We start from the raw sequence: 21,696 nt of genomic DNA on the forward strand, positions 1-21,696 counted from the left end.
CTACACATACCACTCTTCTTTAGAGATGACAGAGCCATCCATTTGAGGAACCATGTCCACTGAGACCTCCACCTCAGATTCATACTCGTAAAAATAAGTCTGCTCATTACATTTGCATCTCTCATGGTCCTCGATCAGTCCCGTGCAGTAGGCTTTCATCCTGCTGTCATGGCAGTTGTGAAACTCCTGAGCGCTTCCTCCTAAGACACTGGAGCCTCTGTAAAGTTTCAGCTTCTTCTCTTCATCTGATTCTTCAGAGAAAGTCAGACTGTGAGGTAACGAGGAGTGTGGCGGCACATTTCCAGCCTTGCTGTAGCCATTTCCAAGGATTTGCTTCTTGGTACTGTAATCTCCTTTAAACTTGCGTCTCCGGCGATAGAAAAACACTATCAAGAGCATAATGGCAGCCAACAGCACTGTGCCACAAACAACAGCTCCACCAATGATGGCACCTGCTGGCTGTTGCTCCTGAGACGCACCGTGTGGGTAGCTAGGGAGTTCTGGGTAAGGAGAGAGGTAGTCATATTGATCACTTCCAGTTAGTATAACAATATGGGGTTGTTAAAGACCTTGTGCACAGTTTTTTTTTCATGTGTTGATGTATTTCCTGTTGAAACAGGAAGTGGGGTCCAGGAACCTTTACTTTAAACAGCCATGTTTTGCAACATTACAAATGTCTTTATTGTCACTTTTGACCATTTTAATGCATCCATGCTGAATAAAGGAGTTAATATCTTTAAAAAACAAAACAATCTTACTTAAAGGATTAGTTCACTTTCGAATGAAAATTTCCTGATAATTTACTCACCCCCATGTCATCCAAGATGTTCATGTCTTTCTTTCTTCAGTCAAAAAGAAATTAAGGTTTTTGATGAAAATATTGCAGGATTTTTCTCCTTATAGTGGACTTCAATGGCCTCCAAATTGTTGAAGGCCAAAATTACAGTTTCAGTGCAGCTTCAAAGCATTCTACACGATCCCAGATGAGAAATAAGGGTCTTATCTAGAGAAACCATCACTCATTTTCTAAAAAAAATAAAATTTTTATACATTTTAACCATAAATGCTCATCTTGAACTAGTTCTCTTCTTCTTCTCTATTAGAAGTCCGGCAGTGTAGATGCTGCTAAGTGTATTACTGCCCTCCACAAGTTTGATCTAAATTGTCATATACAATATGCTAGTGCAAGTATATAACAATTAGTTCAAACTTTGACCTGTGGAGGGCAGTAATACACTTAGCAGTGTCTACACTGCCGGAATTCTAATAGAGAAAAAGAAGTGAGCTAGTTCAAGATGAGCATTTATGGTTAAAACGTATATAATTGTAATTTTTTTTAGAAAATGAGTGATGGTTTCTCTAGATTAGACCCTTATTCCTCATCTGGGATCGTGTAGAACGCTTTGAAGCTGCACTGAAACTGTAATTTTGCCCTTTAACTGTTTGGATGCCATTGAAGTGCACTATATGGAGAACAATCCTGGAAGGTTTTCATCAAAAACCTTAATTTCTTTTCGACCGAAGAGAGAAGGACATGGAAATCTTGGATGACATGAGGGTGAGTAAATTATCAGGAAATTTTAATTTGAAAGTGAACTAATCCCAAACGTTTGAACAGTAGTGTAAACGTGCTTTAAAAAAAAAAAAAAATTAAACAAAACTTTGAGGAGTAAACTTGCATAATGGGCATGACTAACATCCACAAAGCACAATTTCAGTTTCACAAGGTCTTTAAAAAAGAAACATGGGTAGAAGGAGGGAGTAGGGATGGGGAAGAATTTTCTTTGTACAATCCCAGGTGCCGACATTACACCAAACAGATCGAACCATGCAGCAGCCCAGAAGAACTATGCATACATGAACACACAAGTAAATGCCAACATGTTTCTATTCAACGTTTCTATAGACCACACCTTATGTTAACAGCATGCGAAAAGGAAAATGTGATTCAGGAGATCCTCAAAGACCACGGTTCATTGGAGCCACAAGCAGACAACTTGCAGCCACATGCAAATTGCTGCACCAGCAAGCAAGTGAATAAAAACAAAACAGCTTAGGGCCAAAGAACTAAATACAGTTTTAGGAGTGAGTGTCCACATTTTTTATTGACACAACAATGACATGATAATGCTTATTAGGTGATGTTTCAGAGGCAGTCAAGTGAAAGCTTAGGGTAAAAGCCTAAAAGACTGACATGCATATTCACATGCACAAAAGCAGTTAAGCATTCGGAAGGAAGGAAGTATAAACAATGTACCTGTGACAATGACCTCAACGGATGCGGAGCCTGTCCCAATGCTGTTGGTGGCATCACAGATGTATGTGCCTGCGATGTCATAGGTTACAGGACCTTTGAAGATCAGCACATCGTCACGAAGTTCTGCTGTACTTGGCATAGTTCCATTCAAGCTAGAGAGGGAAATGCTCATTAGGTTGTGCGTGAAATTTCACTGATTTCACTGCCGATGCAAAGAACAACTAAAAGAAGCCTGAATATTTTTAAAACCCTAGAGGCATCAAACTCTTAATTGCCACAGAAAATAATTTAGACTTGAGTCTGAGGGGCAAGGCACTGTACCAAAATAAATGATACAAAAACACAAGAAATGCCTGAAAATGTAGCGCTTTAACAAAAAATTAGGAGCTTCACATGGAATGCCTTGCCCTATATACATCAATTGTAAGTGCAATGTAAACCTGATTTGATATTATTCTCAATGGTAATCGACAAATATTTCTTTATATTGAACCCAGAACATTCCTTTAATTAAAATTTTGTCATTTTAAACAACACAGATCAGGCATAACATTATGACCACCTTCCTAATACTGTTTTGTCCCTCTTTTGCTGCCAAAACAGCCGTGACCCATCAACTCATGGACTCCACTAGACCCCTGAAAGTTTGCTGTGGTATCTGGCACCAAGATGTTAGCAGCAGATCCTTTGAGTCCTGTAAGTTGCAAGGTGGGGCCTCCATGGATCGGACTTGTTTGTTCTGCACAAATCCAAGAGATGCTTGATTGGATTGAGATCTGGGGAATTTGAAGGCCAAATCAACACCTCAAACTCGTTGTTGTGCTCCTCAAACCATTCCTGAATCATTTTTGCTGTGTGACAGGACGCATTATCCTGCTGAAAGAGGCCACAGCCACCAGGGAATAGTGTTTCCATTAAAGGGTGTACATAGTCTGCAACAATGTTTAGGTAGGTGGTACGTGTCAAAGTAACATCCACATGGATGGCAGGTTTCACAGCAGTCCAAAGCATCACACTGCCTCCGTCGGCTTGCCTTCTTCCCATAGTGCATCCTGGTGCCATGTGTTTCCCAGGTAAGCAATGCACACACAGCCAGCCATCCACATGATGTAAAATAAAACGTGATTCATCAGACCAGGCCACCTTCTTCCATTGCTCTGTGGTCCAGTTCTGATGCTCACATGCCCACTGTTAGCGCTTTCAGCGGTGGACAGAGGTCAGCATGGGCACTCTGACTGGTCTGCGGCTATGCAGTCCCATACGCAACAAACTGTGATGCACTGTGCATTCTGACACCTTTCTATCAGAACCAGCATTAACTTCTTGAGCAATTTGTGCAACAGTCGCTCGTCTGTTGGATCGGACCACACGGGCCAGCCTTCGCTCCCCACATGGATCAATAAGCCATGATCCTGTCACCGGTTCACCACTGTTCCTTCCTTGGACCACTTTTGATAGATACTGACCACTGCAGACCGGGAACACCCCACAAGAGCTGCAGTTTTGGAGAAGCTCTGACCAAGTCGTCTAGCCATCACAATTTGGCACTTGTCAAACTTGCTCAAATCCTTACGCTTGCCCATTTTTTCTGCTTCTAACACATCAACACTGAGGACAAAATGTCCACTTGCTGCCTAATATATCCCACCCACTAACTGTGATGAAGAGTGTTATTCACTTCACCTGTCAGTGGTCATAATGTTATGCCTGATCGGTGTATTTTGTCAATGTATTTTAAAGGGATAGTTCACCCATCTCATGTTGTTCCAAATCTGAATGAGTTTCTTTCTTCTGTTGAACACAAAAGAAGGTATTTTAAAGAACGTTGACAGACATTCACAGTATTTTTCTCCTACTATGGAAGTCAAAGGCTACTGTCAACAGTTTGATTACCAACATTCTTTAAAATATCTTTTTTGTTTGTGTGTTCAACAGAAGAAAGAAACTCATACCGGTTCAGAACAACTTGAGGGTCAGAACAACATTTTATTTTGGATGAACTATCCCTTTAATTGAACATTCTTTAAATGATTAATAAATTAGCACAGAATTCAAAGGCATGTTATTTACTTAGACTAAAATGACATACTATCTCCACTGAAACAAAGAGATGGGTGGGTTGGCATCAGCCAAGCAGGTGAGCTGAACGTTTTCTCTGTTCAAATACCAGTTTCCATCGAAGCCGTCTATTAACAACTCTGGTTCATCTATAGACAAGGAGCAAAATACAACATAAATGTATCAGTTGTATAAATGTATAAACATTAATGTATCAACTATTATTCTTTTCTTTCCTTCAATGGCCACTAAATAAATTGATGTTAACAGTAACAGACTTTGAATAATTTTTTTCTAATTGAGACGCCATGATGTATTTTTAAATACATTTTAAAATGTCATGGAAATTCCTTGCTTAACTGCAAAACTATTAATTATTAATTAAAAGTTAAATTCAATTAAAATGTATTATGCAGATAAGTATTATAGTAATACATATTACACATATTATTATTAAAATAATATAATCAATAATATAATAAAAATAAAAAATATACTGGATGTAGTTTGGGGTCAGTAATATATTTTTTAATGTTTTTCTCTTTCAGAAATATTATTGCAATTTAAAATAACAGTTTTAATATATTTTAAAATGCAATTTATCCCTTTGATGGCTAAGCTGAAATTTCAGTCTTCAATGTCACATGATACTTCAAATTATGATCAATGTTGAAAACATGACCCTTCAGAAATCTTTTTTAATGAGTATTAAGTTTAAAAGAACAGCATTTATTTGAAATATTTTTTTGGTAACATGGTTAAAGTCTTCACTGTGACTTTTGATCAAATTAATGAATCCTTGCTGAATAAGTATTAATTTTTTAAAAAGAAATCTTACCCCAAACTTTCTAACAGTAGTGTATAGCATGGTTTCTTACACTGAATGTTGAGCGTGACACTGTCTGTGTATTGTTCATCATTATATGTGGATATGCAGGTGAGCAGCTGTTGGTGTATTTCTCGACTGGGAACCACCAAGTAATCACTGCGCACTGTGACAGTCCCATCAGGGTTGCGTATCTCCTGGGTGTTGGATTCTCCATCTAAATCAGTTTCCCAAGTGATCACACTAGGTGGCTTCCCGTTGGCAGAAACGCACGTGGCAACAGTCATCTTCAGATCTTTGGATCCCGCCACTATGGAGGGTGTGGACAGACTCATCTGGATCATAGGGCGAGCTGCAGGACAAACACAGAGGCTTAGAACCACACTGCAGACAACCCCTGGATTACTGTAACATTCTGTCCCACGTTATGTTTTGCAAGCTTTTCGGCTTATTACTTATGTGTTTTTCATTAAGAACTACAATGCTCTATAATAATCAGCTTTCATGGAAAACCTAATTTTGAATAGACAAAGGCCTTATCAACTTGGAAAATTATGCAATATGCACAGAAATTATTCTTCTGTGAAATCAAATGTTTTACTAATATCAAAACCAAAAAATAAATCTCAGTCTATGTGATGTGAGCACTAAAAAAAATACAGCAAAATCCACTGCAGCAGAACCATGGCTCCGAAAGCCTGTTTCACACCACTGTGGCTAGCTGTGACTGCAACACTGCTCAGGTACTGAGAGTAATCTGATGATTGTGAGTTTTCAATTAATCACTAAAGCTAAACTGGTTTTATGTAATTAAGATATCTCTTAAAGGTGCCCTAGAATTAAAAATTGAATTTACCTTGGCATAGTTAAATAACAAGAGTTCAGTACATGGAAATGACATACAGTGAGTCTCAAACTCCATTGTTTCCTCATTCTTATATAAATCTCATTTGTTTAAAAGACCTCCGAAGAACAGGCGAATCTCAACATAACACCGGCTGTTATGTAACAGTCGGGATCATTAATATGTACGACCCCAATATTTGCATATACCAGCTCATGTTCAAGGCATTACACAAGGGCAGCCAATATTAACGTCTGGCTGTGCACAGCTGAATCATCAGACTAGGAAAGCAAGCAAGGACAATAGTGAAAAATGGCAGATGGAGCAATAATAACTGACATGATCCATGATTACATGATATTTTTAGTGATATTTGTAAATTGTCTTTCTAAATGTTTCATTAGCATGTTGCTAATGTACTGTTAAATGTGGTTAAAGTTACCATCGTTTCTTACTGTTTTCACAGAGACAAGACTGTCGTTATTTTCATTTTTAAACACTTGCGGTCTGTATAATGCATAAACACAACTTCATTCTTTATAAATCTCTCCAACAGTGTGTAATGTTAGTTTTAGCCATGAAGCATACTATCAAACTCATTCAGAATCAAATGTAAACATCCAAAAATACCATACTTATACAATTAGACATGCTGCATGATGAACACTTTGTAAAGATCCATTTTGTGGATTATATTAGCTGTGTGAACTTTGTTTATGCTGTTTAAGGCAGTCACAAGCTCGAGGGTGGGGAGCACGAGAATTAAAGGGGCCGCAGCCTGAATCAGCGCATATTTAATTATGCCCCAAAATAGGCAGTTAAAAAAATGAATAAAAAAAATCTATGGGGTATTTTGAGCTGAAACTTCACAGACACATTCAGGGGACACCTTAGACTTATATTACATCTTTTAAAAAGACGTTCTACGGCACCTTTAAATTGTCTGAACCTTGAAAGGTCTTGAACTTGCTTGGTGTCAAAGGGATAGTTCACACACAAATTTGTCAGTCTTAACCTGCCTACTGAAATTGTTTAGCTTTTAAATCTCATTTGGTGTCATATTTTTAAATGCATAATACAGTCACAAAAAATAAAACAGTGTTTGTGGTATTTGTTGGGAAAGATTGCTGTACAGTTGGTATGAGAAGGATAGCAGCATTACATACCATAAACAGTGAGATTAACCATGTTCTCCCTGTTGCCAGCTGGGAATGTTGTGTACTCGCAGATGTAGGTGGATTCATCCGACAGTTTTAGTTTGTTGAAGACTACGGTGGTGTCCTCCAGGGAAGGCGTGCGCTGGCGGATGGCAGAATTCTTGAAGCGCACACGTTCTTTAAAGGGGTTCAGCACCGACACACCCAGGGTTGGATTGGCAATGGCCACGTTCTGCTTAGTGCCATTGACCAGCTTCTGCCAGGTGACCTGGGAAATTTTTACAGGTGGGTTGCTGTTGACAAACTGACAGCGTAGCTCTACCTGTGAGCCCACAAATCCTGAAATACTGCTATCCATCTGGACCATTTGACCATGAACACCTGGGAATGGAAAGATTAACAGTTTCATTAGTCACCATACGTGGATGAATATGTACAGTAAAAACCAAATTAAAAACAATAACACCAAAAACATTATTTAAACATAGTTTTCATAAACATTTCTATCATGACAACTCTAATGGTGCGTTCACACCAGACGCGAATGAAGTGTTAAGCGCGAGTGATTTATATGTTAAGTCAATGCAAAGACGCAAATAGACATCTTGCAGCACGCATTGAGCGTTTCGATCGTTTGATCTGAACTTTGGCGAAAATTCGCGCCGCGTTAATCAATCAGGAGCTTGCTCTAGTAGTGACGTGATTACAACGTAGCGAGCGGAGGCAGAAATCCGAAACAACAATGGAGGACAAAATCATCGTCGCTGTACGATACATCTTCATACTTTTATAGAAACAGGAATAAAAAGGATCTTGCTTGGAAGAAAGTGAGTGAGGAGGTCGGACAATCTGGTAAGTTGTAAAAAAGGTCTTTACTCAATTTGAGCTATATATCTATACATATTGAGACGACAAGCTAGCTAAAGCTGGCAAATTGAGTTTATTCACCGTATTTTACAACTACTTTCCTGCTGCGGAGTTGATTCAGAGGAAGTGTGCAGAAAGAAGGGGAAGAGTCTGGGACACATATTTAAAGGAGAGGGAGAGCCCCTCTCATGACGCAAATTCACGTCTGTTGTGAAGTGAATTTCATGAGTTTCATGAATGAAGCAAGTAAACTCAAAATGTTCAAGTGTCCAACTACATGGGAATAGGTGTGAACGCCTCATCAGAAGTGTTTAGCATGGAGTTTAGCATGGTCTTGGCGGAATAGATCTGATACTCTGCTGCTGCTGTTGATTTTTGCTGCTGCTGCAGAGCAAGTACCTTGCCAATACATAGACACACTGCTGTGAGCATGTAAGACATGCTGCTGCTGCACAATAGCATACAAGAAATGACCCATAGCAGATGTGGAGCTGGGGAAGGTGGAGGGTTTCAGAGGAATGCTAAACAAACCAACTATTTAAATGTTGATCAGCAAGCTCATTTGCTACAGATGCAACAGGAACCAATCAGCTTGTTCAGTGTTGCAGTAATACACTTAGCAGTGTCTACACTGCCGGAATTCTAATAGAGAAGACAAGAAGAAGAAGAAGAAGAAGAAGAAGAAGAAGAAGAAGAGAGCTAGTTCAAGACGAGCATCTATGGTTAAAATGTATATCTTTTTTTTCTTTTTTTTTTTTAGAAAATGACAGATCGTTTCGCTAGAAAATTCCTCATCTGGTACCGTTTAAAGCCTTTTGAAGCTGCAATGAAACTGAAAATTTGACCTTCAACCATTTGGGGCCAATTGAAGTCCACTATAAGGAGAATAATCCTGGAATGTTTTCATCAAGAACCTTAATTTCTTTTCGACTGAAGAAAGAAAGACATGAACATCTTGGATGACATCAGGAAATGAAATCATCAGGAAATTTTCATTTGAAAGTGGACTAATCCTTTAACGATGTGATCAGCAGGTTGTGTTAAGGACCCATCAGCCTGTGCCATGGCTATGCCAAGGGTTTTGTGACATTCACAACTCAAATGAGAATTTCATTTAAATTCAAATTCAGAAATTGAATTGGAATTGAGCGTTTCTTAAGCAGCAAATCAACATATTAGAATGATTTCTGAATGGTCGCGTGATACTGAACACTGCAGTAATGATGCTAAAAAATCACCTTTGCCATAACAGGAATAGATTACATTTTAAAAAATATTAAATTTTAAATTGTTATACTATTCAACAATATTTCTGTTTTTATTGCATTTTTGATCAATTAAATGCAGTCTTGGGAAGCATAAGACCCAACTTTTATACACTTCACTTTCATTCTCTAATTTAACCCCTCAAGTCATTGCAACATTAAAAACCACAATGAAAAAAAAAGCATAAACCACCAGTAGAGTAGACAACAGACATTGCTTACTCAGTCCTGAGAAATACTGTAAATATGTGTCCTAATATGCTTTCAAAGCTAGGGCAATTAGCTCAGTAACTTTCCTAATGGGTACATTCAGTTTATTGGCTTAAAAAGACTTCCCTATCCATCAATATTATATGGATGACAAAGAGTAATGAAAGGTGGAAAGAACTGAAAGTTGGTGGCAAGTCTCTTTACCGTGGGCCTGTAGGGTGTAAATAAGGTGCAGCAGCTTCTTGCGACTGAGACTGGGCTTAAATCTAGTTGTCTAAAAATAGGAGGGTTTAAGAACCATGGCTATAGAGAGGTACTTCACCCGCCCTGGCCAAAAGGTGTCTGTGAACACAGCTTGTGTTTACCTGCGGGACATGTGCGTGATACTCCAATCCCAAGCCTCTACATAGCTAGAGGATTCCTAGTGTTAAACCACTTAAAAACAGGAGACAATCTCTCTCCAATATAAGGCTGCTCATTATTGAGGTAAAGTCCCTTACATAACCATGAACAACATTTTTTCCTCTCTTTTTTTGGAAAAATTCTGTTGCAGGGAGGTTCAGATATGTCAGCTGTGGTATTTGCATGTTCTAAGTGATGACAAAAAGAGTTTTTATTTTGGGGGGGGGGGGGGGGGGTTTAAAAACACATGCTACTTTTTTATTGACAAACAGATTTTGAGTGGGTAAAGCATTAATTTGTGGTTAATATTAAAGGCCAAAACAGACAATATGGTTAATTGTTCATATAGAAAGAGAATGGAGCCTATTAAAAGTAAACAATAAAATATAAAACATAAATGATAAAAATAACTTAAAAATAATATAAAAGAACATTTTTTAAAAAGAGACAAAATAAATAATAAAAAATTAATTAAATAAATGAAAAATAAGCATGTAGGAAACATATAGCCAGTTCATATGAATCCAGCCAAACTGTGATTATCATAAAGCACCTAGAAAAAAAAAAAAACATCTAGTCAAATGGGACATTACTGAAATGATTTTGCAAAATCAGACATATCTTTCAAAAAAATAATTCCAGGACACAAATTTAATAATGTTAAATGCTTAAGTCTTTGGTCACTATAGACAGGGTAAGCTTTAACAACAACAACAACAACATCGATGAAAAAAAATGTGAGTCAGTGGCAGGCAGAAAGTCGCTCCTGGATTAGAGTAGACAGCGGGGGAGCAGACTGGCGTTCCCAGGCTTTAGGGCTGCTCATGAGAGCCTGGCTGCACAAACACAGCAAAGCCCTGCTGAATGGTAGGCTGGACGACAGGTTAGAGGAGGTTAGCGACAGCAGCAGATTACAGCACTCAGGATATTGAAGTTTAGCATCGCTTCAAAACGCATGATAGGGACATCAGTCCAATGCAGTGCATGATGCTGCATTAACCTGCATTATGGATACCAACAAAGAGAGATGCCACTGAAGCTGGTGGCATCCAGCTAAGCCATCCACACACCCTTTGTCATTAACAGATAAATATTTACCCTGGAAATCATTTACAATTTTTGATATCCATTAGTCATGTTTGGGGCAGTATGGCCATATTTGCAGATTATATTTGGGAACAGATGAAAAGAGAACCAGTGTGTGGTGCATGTGCAATCAGGCTGAATCAGTGAGTCAAAGTCAAGAACCAGATCAGTTGGATTCACAAACAAATCATTCAAATCATTTCATTTTTGTGAACTGAATCAACTGAATCAGTGAAAAGGTTCATTTTGGATTTGGACTTTGCTTTATTGTTCATATAAATATTGGCTTCAGAAGACTGTAATATAGCGTATAGTTTATATGATTCATCATTTATGATGCTTTGGCCTAAAAGCTCCAGTCCTCACTCTTTGTAACATTCCTCAATTTCTTTTTGTTTGTGTTCCACGGTAGAAATGTACGGAGCCCCTAAAGGAAATGGTGGTGAAAAGAATGTAGGATTGAAGGAAAAAATATTTTTCTTTTGTCTTTTGTGTTCTCTCGCAAGACATTTGCATTCCCCTGAGAAACTTTGCGTTCATTCACAAAACTTTTGCATTCTCTCGCAAAGATATTTGCGTTCTCTCATAAACTTTTGCGTTCTCTCACAAACATATTTGCGTTCTCTCATAAACTTTTGCGTTGTATCGCAAAGACATTTGCATGTGCTCGCGAACTTTTGCATTCTCTTGCAAAACTTTTCGTTCTAATATTTCTTTATACTTGAGTCTAAGTTCAAAATAAAACTTTATTAACTGCTCCATTGTTAACATACAGATCTGTCTGAACCACTGCAAGAGTAAAATTAAACAGGAAGTGTTTGTCCGAACTCACAACAGGTTTTGCGAGAGAACGCAAAAGTTTGTGAGTGCACGCAAATGTCTTTGCATGAGAACTTAAATATCTTTGCAAGAGAAAGCAAAATTTGTGAGAGAATGCAAATATCTTTGCAAGAGAATGTGAAAGCTTTGAGAAATATTGTTTTAAACAGGAAGTGTTTAAAACAAGTGTTCCGAACTCACAACAGGTTTTGCGAGAGAATGCAATTATCTTTACGAGAGAATGCAAAAGCTTGTGAGAACGCAAATATCTTTGCGAGTAGGGATGCGCGGTATACGGGTACTGGAAAAATACCGGTATATATTTTATTTCAAACAGTGCGATACTATGATTTTGCTCATTTCAGTATATGCTGCTGTTCCGAAGTTCACCGCTAGGTGGCAGTGTGCTACCCAAACTGATGCGAAACCGGCAAATGTGACAACATAGAGGAATAAAATGGATAAAGCAGTTGAATCTCACTCAACACGCCCAAAACTAATTAATAATGAGAGCAGTAGATGCATAATTTGGAATTACTTTGCTTATAAAAATGATGAAGAACCATCAAACCTTGCCAAGCACCTGTCACTTGCTCACCCTGACTTACAAGATGAGATTGACAGGTCAGTGCGTTATTCAAACAATCAAATTTTGACATTTATATCAATGCACGTATGTTACATAAGATCATATCGTTAAGATAACATGAAAGCTTCAGCATACCTTTGAACCAATGATGTTTAGATCTCATAATATTTGAAAAGTTTGGTTACAAAATGCAATAACTCCATTTTGATTAATTTGAGTAAAAAGGCATTTTCTTTACCAAGAAAGTGGTAAGATGAAAACCACTATTTTCTGTTTCAGACTTTCACATAGCATCTTTTTGTTATAAAAATTCAAATCTATATTTTGATTTTCAAAAGTTTATTATAAAAAACGTATAATTTTTTCCCCAAAATGCAATAAATCCATGACACTATTTTTTTCCAAATGCAATTAATCCATCAATCAAATTGAAAATACACCAAAAAGTAAGTTGATTCACATATATGACAGAGTCTAAACTTTGCCAATATTTATCTCATATACAGGCATTTTACTAAAAATACATTCAGCCGTCCCTCCCAAAATTAATTCAACGAGTCATCTTATTAATGTTATAAATTATTTGTTATTACTGATTAAAGAGTATCTGGCGCCACCGCACGGTTAAATAAATACATTTGCCGAGTACATTGGTATTAAAAACGGCTTTTTAAAAAAGCCTTCAATGTTTACAGTGAGTGGAATGGAGCGCTGTGATTGGTTGAGAGCGGATATATCGTGTTCTGCAGAAAAAGGAGACTGGCGTTTGTCGCGTTTTGGGAAGAAAGGGAGAAAACATGACAGAATAACACAACGGATATCGCATTTTGCGCACAATTAATAAATGACTTTTCAATACTGACCAGATAAAATACTGCTTTTGGCTGAAACTCAATTTTTTGAAAATGGCGTTTATCGCGTTTTGGAACCAAACTCTTCATTTGTACTTAAGTTTAGGTAGTTCTAACAGTAGTATTCAGGTAAAGAGTTGCTAGTTAACAAATTTAATAAAGTAATGAAATGTAAAATAACACTGAATAGTCACTGTTAATACATTAAATTGGTAAATCCATATGATTAATTTAAAGTTACAAACGTTATTTAGTGACAGACAGCAGCATGTGTTTTTGGCTTCACAGATTCGATAATAGGCTACTACACATGCGATGATACTATTAAAATTTTAAATTCAGACATAACTGACTTTGTTTATGTGAATACTCACTAAGACGGACATTTTTTGACAATTTTGTGTGTATTTGACCGTTTAAGGTAAAACAACTCAATTCGGAATGCGCAAGCTCTATACAGGCAGCTTGTGTGTGTGTTGTTTGTTGTATAAGTGCAAAGAAACCATCTCTCAAAGAGCTCTTAAGACATGGGTAAGTGATTTCCGTCAGTTGTCCGAAATGCGCACAAGAGCGTTGCACACTGTACTTAAAGTACTCTATTTTCGTGCACTAATTTTGTACTTAATATACTAAAGATTCTTCTTTAGTACTTCTTAAGATAATCTTAAGAACATGTATGTGTACTCAACTGTGCTATTTTGAAAAACCATGAAATATGAACTAAAATTTATTTAGTTACCACTTGTAGTACACTATGGGTTCAAGTGTGCTATAAGTGGTGATTATGTGATAATCTGTGTTGATTAAATTGCTAATAAACATTTGTGGTAATTTACCGCTTTGGAAACGCGAAACCTGCGAGAATGAGTAAAATTATGCGCATATACCGGTATTACATTTTGGTACCGTACCGAAGCCAAAATTGTGTTATCGGCCCATCCCTATTTGCGAGAGAATGCAAAAGCTTGCGAGAACACAAATATCTTTGCGAGAGAATGCAAAAGTTTTGCAATTCAAAAACACAAAAAAGGAACCACAGAAGCCAGTTTCAATAAAAGTGTACACTCTTAAAATTTAGGTTCCATAAATTTATATTACATTTCTATAAATAGCCTTTTATGCAATCCATGGATGTTCAGGGTTCTTTCTAGAACCATCAAAGCCAAAAAATAACCTTTACTGTATTTTTAAGTGTACCAAATTTCAAGTTTATTGAAAACAGAACTTTTTTTCACAATGACTTAAACCTGTGACAGAAACTAAAACAGGATTTGTCATCTGCACATGATGACCTGACACACTGGAGTGGACTGTGCCTCATAAGTCAGCTGTCATGACACTAAGCACTAAGGCTAATAAGAAACGAAAGCCCTCCGTCAACAAAGGGGACCAAGAACACAGTCCAAACTGCTATTCAGCTGTCCAATCTCTTCACTGCATTCGTGAGTCAATCGGGAAAGACACAGACATTTCCACACAGCATGCACTGTCAGCTCAGAAATTTGTTCAGACTTTTGTTGCATAATAAAAAAGCAAACAGAGTCCCACAGCTTTGCCTCCTATAATATTAAAGGATTAGTTCACGCAAAATTTTCATCATTTACTCATTCCAAACTTGTATGAACACCGTTTTCCATGCAATTCAGTTGTTCCACGCAATCACAATGGAATGAATGACCTTTCAAGATTTGAAAGGATGCAGAAGCACCATAAAAGTGTGCTATATTCCATTTTTTTTGTTGACTATGAAATGGGTGAAGATAGGATGAAAAAGATCACTGATTAAATTTAAAATCTTACATAACTGTTTTATAATGCAAGTAGATTTTTGCGCAACATTATGAATGTAATAGAGTATGTTACACATCCTAAAGCATACCTGTCGATCAAACATGGCTGCTCTAGGGTCGTAAATGCCACATACATATGACCTTATTTCCTCCTACTCTGCCAGTGGACTGATGAGCTCTGGTCTCTGAGCTGATTAAAGGCTTTGAGGAATGAGAGCTACAGTGTATCCAACACCTTCCTATGCAGAAGACTGTGAACATTTCCAATCATTTTATGAGCAGAATTAACAATGTTTGCTCAAACTTAAACTTAAAGGTGCCCTAGAACTTCTTTTTAAAAGATGTAATATAAGTCTAAGGTGTCCCCTGAATGTGTCTGTGAAGTTTCAGCTCAAAATACCCCATAGATTTTTTTATAATTTTTTTTGGGGCATCATTAACTATGCACCGATATATAGGTTGCGGACCCTTTAAATGTTGTGCTCTCCCTCCCCCGGAGCTCGCGCTTGCCTTGAACAGCATAAACACAGTTCACACAGCTAATATAACCCTCAAAATGGATCTTTACAAGATGTTTGTCATGCATGCTGCTTGCATACATCGGATCATTTAAGTATAGTATTAATTTGGATGTTTACATTTCATTCTGAATGAGTTTGAGGCTATGCTGCGTGGCTAAAGCCAACATTACACACTGTTGGAGAGATTTATAAAGAATGAAGTTGTTTATGAATTATACAGACTGCAAGTGTTTAAAAATTAAAATAGCGACGGCTCTCTTGTCTCTGTGAATACAGTAAGAAACGATGGTAACTTTAACCACATTTAACAGTACATTAGCAACATGCTAACGAAACATTTAGAAAGACAATTTACAAATATCACTAAAAATATCATGTAATCATGTCAGTTATTATCGCTCCATCTGACATTTTTCGCTGTTGTCCTTGCTTGCTTACCTAGTCTGATAATTCAGCTGTGCACAGATCCAGACGTTCTGCCCTAGTGTAATGCCTTAACATGGGCTGGCATATGCAAATATTGGGGGCGTACATATTAATGATCCCGACTGTTACGTAACAGTCAGTGTTATGTTGAGATTTGCCTGTTTTCCGGAGGTCTTTTAAACAAATGAGAGTTATATAAGAAGGAGGAAACAATGGAGTTTGAAACTCAGTGTATGTCTTACTGAACTCTTGTTATTCAACTATGCCAATATTAATTCAATATTTAATTCTAGGGCACCTTTAACTTAATTACATGCAACAAACTCACTTCTGAACTACAAAAGTCCACACAATGTCTAATTACCAAAAAGTACACCACACACATCACATGATTGTAAATAAATGAGCAAAAGGGTCTTCTCTACACAATTTGTGCAGACAGAGAATTGTTTGCCACACTACAGTTTCAACACCAGAAAAACTGTAAACTAAATTAAAATAAAATAAAAGGGGCTGATTTAGTCAGCCATTTAATTTTTGCAATAAAGCCATACTTCCTGATGGCAAGTGATCAAACATTTAGTTTCTTGTTCCACCCTTACATGACTAAAAAATGCAAGTCACTACTTGGGTTAAATTCAGAAGCAACAGGATTAGTTCACTTTAAAATGAAAATTAGTCCAAGCTTTATTCACCCTCAAGCCATCCTAGGTGTATATGTCTTTATTCTTTCTGATGAACACAATCAGAGTTATATTAACGCATCCAAGCTTTATAATGGTAGTGAAATGGACTAATGAGTATGAGGCTCAACAAAGTGCATCCATATTCCACACGGCTCCGGGGGGTTAACAAAGGCCTTCTGAAGCAAAGTGATGCATTTGTGTAAGAAAAATATCCATATTTAACAAGTTATGAAGTAAAATATCTAGCTTCCGCCAGACCACCTTCCATATTCAACTTCCAAAAAAAACCCTTCTTCATAAGTTGAATAACACTTGGCGGAAGCTACATATTTTATTAACTTGTTAAATATGGATATTTATCTTACACAAATGCATCACTTCGCTTCAGAAGGCCTTTATTAACCCCCCAGAGCTGTGTAGAGTACGTTTATGATGGATGGATGGATGCACTTTCTTGAGCTTCATACTCGTGGTCCCGTTCACTGCCATTATAAAGCTTGGATGCATCAGGATATTTATTAATATAACTCCGATTGTGTTCATCAGAAAGAAGAAAGGATGGCTTGAGGGTGAATAAAGCTTGGGCTAATTTTCATTTTAAAGTGACTAATCCTTTAAGCAAGCATATCTCAGGTCTCCTTTTATCTTTAAAGCCAAGCCCTATCTATTTCCATAGGACTGTTCAAGAAGATTTATGATTATAATACATGCTTCTACATTTCACTAGTTCAGCAGGACAGTTATCATAGGTTTTTAGGAGAGTGAAATTAATTCTGTTCTTTAATTTTCCCCTTCATTAGAATCACGCTCACCATCTCTCAGGTCTGATATTAATGAAGTACATTCAGAAAGCAACGACTTAAAACCAAGCAGAGATAGAGGAAGAGAAGCCATAGGTTGAGAGGATTTTTACATTCTTCTTCACTCTAACAAAAAGTTCAAGCCAAATCTGTGATGAAGACTAAAATAGCTAGCTTGTGCTGCCTAATGTCTTGTGAATGCACCAACTAGCTTATTTTTAACAGTGCCATCAGAAACACAAAAGCATCACTGCACTGCTGTTTTCCCTGAGAGCTGTCCATCATGATACTCATCACAATTTGCTCTATCTCTAAGCACTAGGCTGTTAATCTAAAAGCAGACAGGCAAAGCTGGTGATATCTGCAAAAGCGCTGCGAATCACTTTAATACGCCAACAAGCCATTGTAACAGCAGAAAAACAACATTTGATTCGGTTTCTAATTTTCATAAAGAACTGAATTCATTGTGTTTGAAGACAAGCCATGTTGTCTCCTCAGACTCAACATGATACAGATGCAGCCGTCAATGGAAAGTTTTAATTAGAAATTCTGTAATGATCACTTGTTTACATACACAAAGGCTACTTGCATCCTTTTGTTAGAAAATATACTGTCATATTAAGCAAATTAAATTTTCAAATAAATATCCACTTGATGCTAGTAAACAAAACAAGGAATTGGATTCATATTTTGATTTTAATCTTAAAATAATTTCTCTAATCCAGCTTGATATGTAGAGACAACAATAGTTAAGCTATTCATAGTGCAGCATCTGGACCAGACACACAATTATTCATTTTATTTAATGAATAATCCAGAAACTCTCCCTCACAAGTCATGTTAATTCCATCCCCCACAATTGCAACACACAGACAGAAGAGGTGTCCTGAATGTGCAGAGAAGATAATGACTCTGACTTCATTCTTTCTGAGAAGGACAAATAAACCCTCTTAATCTTATATATTCTATATAACCACATGAGAAATGTATAAACGTGTATCCAATTTTCCCCTCTCATGATTTTCCTTTTATAGGGTTTATTCTATGTATTAATTCTCTCTTTTGAACTATTTTGGTATTAAAGGTGCCCTAGAACGTCTTTTTAAAAGATGTAATATAAGTCAAAGGTGTCCCCTGAATGTGTCTGTGAAGTTTCAGCTCAAAATACCCAATAGAATTTTTTTAATTCATTTTTTTAACTGCCTATTTTGGGGCATCATTAACTATGCACCGATATATAGGTTGCAGCCCCTTTAATTCTTGTGCTCCCTCGCCCCCGGAGCTCGCACTTGCCTTGAACAGCATAAACAAAGTTCACACAGCTAATATACTGTAACCCTCAAAATGGATCTTTACAAAGTGTTCGTCATGCAGCATGTCTAATCGTGTAAGTATGGTATTTATTTGGATGTTTACATTTGATTCTGAATGAGTTTGATAGTGCTCCGTGGCTAAAGCTAACATTACACACTGTTGGAGAGATTTATAAAGAATGAAGTTGTGTTTATGAATTATACAGACTGCAAGTGTTTAGAAATTAAAATAGCGACGACTCTTGTCTCCGTGAATATAGTAATAAACGATGGTAACTTTAACCACATTTAACAGTACATTATCAACATACTAACGAAACATTTAGAAAGACAATTTCTCATATTTCTCGTAAAATTGGATCATGTCAGTTATTATTGCTCCATCTGGCATTTTTCACTATTGTTCTTGCTTGCTTACCTAGTCTGATGATTCAGCTGTGCACAGATCCAGACGTTAATACTGCCTGCCCCTGTCTAATGCCTTGAACGTGAGCTGGCATATGCAAATATTGGGGGCGAACATATTAATGATCCCGACTGTTACGTAACAGTTGGTGTTATGTTGAGATTCGCCTGTTTTTCTGAGGTCTTTTACACAAATGAGATTTACATAAGGAGGAGGAAACAATGGAGTTTGAAACTCAGTTCCATGTACTGAACTCTTGTTTTTCAACTATGCCAAGGTAAATTCAATATTTAATTCTAGGGCACCTTTAATGTTTCAGAGTTGCAAATTTATGGTTAACTAAAATCACATTGGTAGCATGTTTAGTATCGATGGACTTCGTTTCCATTTGGTAATTTATGTTACATATTGTTAACTCTGTGACACACTAGAATTATAAGAATCTAGAATGTTCTTCTCTCAAACATCCAATCCAATGTCTAATGCTAATATCTTGCTTCTCTTTCAACAAGACAATATCTGCAAATATCAACAGAAGCCTCCACAAATTGCATCAGGACAGTTTTAATTCAAATGGGCGAGACATGCAAGTATCAAACTTAGTCTCATTATCTGATACATTGAGTATCCTTACCCCTTTTAAAGAAGGGCATGTTAGAACTAAACTGATGGTTTGCTCAAGGCTGTTGATCTGCTGAATGTCAAACAATGCTGTAACTTGCTTTCCTGTATTCTGCTTCAGCTCTTTCCCTTGAAAAACTGTATGCATGTATATGTGTGAATGTTAGAGTAGTTAAGTGTTTAGTCTAGTTAATAAAGTCTTGTTCATGTCGCACGTAAAGTTGTCCGTGTTTCATGCTCATATACTGGAGTCCCTAATTATGCCCGTCCTGACTACATGCTCTGATTAGTACTGTACAATAAGATTGTTATTTCCCATAACCTGGAAATTAACATTTCTTAGAATTAATAAACAATTAACACTGAGTGTTCATTGGCCAAACAGGTTAATTGATTGTAACATTAATTTTACTATATTAAGTTAATTTTATTAACTGATCCAAATGTTTATAATTAATTATAACTAGTTATGATTAATTATCATATTTATTTTGAGCTAATTTGCTACATTAGGCTGATTGCCCACTTTGGCTCTGTGCTCATCCAATGGTGTGAGTTTGGAGGCAGGACTGACCAATGACAATACTGTCCAGATTTGTTGGTCTTTATTCTTGCAATTCTGTTTGGTGACTTTAGTGGTGCGGATATTACATACTTCAGCTTTAATTCTAGTACTGGATGAAGATAACCAGAGCTGAGCACTACAGCAGTATGCTGCCTTAAGCAAGCTATCATACTTAATGTGATGTGCCAGTAAGCCGTGAGAGCCCTCTCTTTGAATAATACCATCAGGCAGGGTTATCAACTTTCACCAGGGGACCTACCATTACATGCAATGACACTGCTCTACCACACTTGAGTTTGATATCTCTCTTTCAGTTGGGTTTCTCAAGAAGAAATGTTGGATTTGTGTACACTCAATCAGTTCAGACTTGCAGACAGCCAGATGAGATGAGATTGGTGTTGCTTATACAGGGGCTGAATAAAACACATCTTTTAAAGCTCTGAAGTCTTATTTGCTCCTTCCACATCTGTCTGGGTGTCTGTATCATTGATCTATTTTTCTTATTCAGGTAACTGCAGTCATCATGCTTAGCCTTGTGAAATTCAAGAAGGACAAGAGAACATAATGATTAGAACATGATACAACTGGAAAATAGAATTGTTTAAAAATAAGACTAGTCCTGTTTAGTTCATGAACAAATCATTTTCATTCTCTTATATGAATGGACTCATTTTTTGACTCATATAAGTCTCTCTTGGTTAAAACATGTGGAATGCAATTTATATATCATTGGTGATATGATCTACTGAACAAATACTCATTCACTAAGCAGGTCTGAGCAGGTCTGAGTCTGAATGAGATTCAAATCAGCTCTATCTTGTTCATGAACAAACTGAAAGAACTGGAACATCTCATTCATGATCAAATAAATGAACAGTTTCTTGTTCATGAAATAACTAAATCAAAACTCAAACATCACGAACCCATACACAATTAAAATATCATTATATGACATTATAGGCTATTATTGTTTTGTTTTTTTTCTTCAGCCAGTTGACCCAGTGTTGCTATTGTTAAAGGTGCCCTAGAATTAAAAATTTAATTTATCTTGGCATAGTTGAATAACAAGAGTTCAGTACATGGAAATGACATACAGTGAGTCTCAAACTCCATTGTTTCTTCCTTCTTATATAAATCTCATTTGTTTAAAAGACCTCAGAAGAACAGGCAAATCTCAACATAACACAGACTGTTATGTAACAGTCAGGGTGTACGCCCCCAATATTTGCATATTGCCAGCCCATGATCGAGGCATTAGACAAGGGCAGGACGTCTGGATCTGTGCACAGCTGAATCATCAGACTAGGTAAGCAAGCAAGGAAAACAGCGAAAAATGG

General features: G+C 37.0%; 1 protein-coding gene across 1 annotated transcript; it reads right to left on the reverse strand.

Moving 5' to 3' along the window:
• Positions 1 to 7,509, reverse strand: nectin1a (nectin cell adhesion molecule 1a). The gene is made up of 5 exons (XM_067376592.1): positions 7,152 to 7,509; positions 5,194 to 5,493; positions 4,347 to 4,464; positions 2,258 to 2,409; positions 1 to 500 (listed from the first exon to the last, which is right to left on the reverse strand). Exons 1-5 carry the CDS (start codon positions 7,507 to 7,509, stop codon positions 1 to 3), a joined length of 1,428 nt encoding a protein of 475 aa, XP_067232693.1.
• Positions 7,510 to 21,696: the final 14,187 nt, after the last annotated feature.

The sequence above is a fragment of the Chanodichthys erythropterus genome, chromosome 22 (assembly GCF_024489055.1).
Source record: "Chanodichthys erythropterus isolate Z2021 chromosome 22, ASM2448905v1, whole genome shotgun sequence".
Taxonomy (NCBI): Eukaryota; Metazoa; Chordata; class Actinopteri; order Cypriniformes; family Xenocyprididae; genus Chanodichthys; species Chanodichthys erythropterus.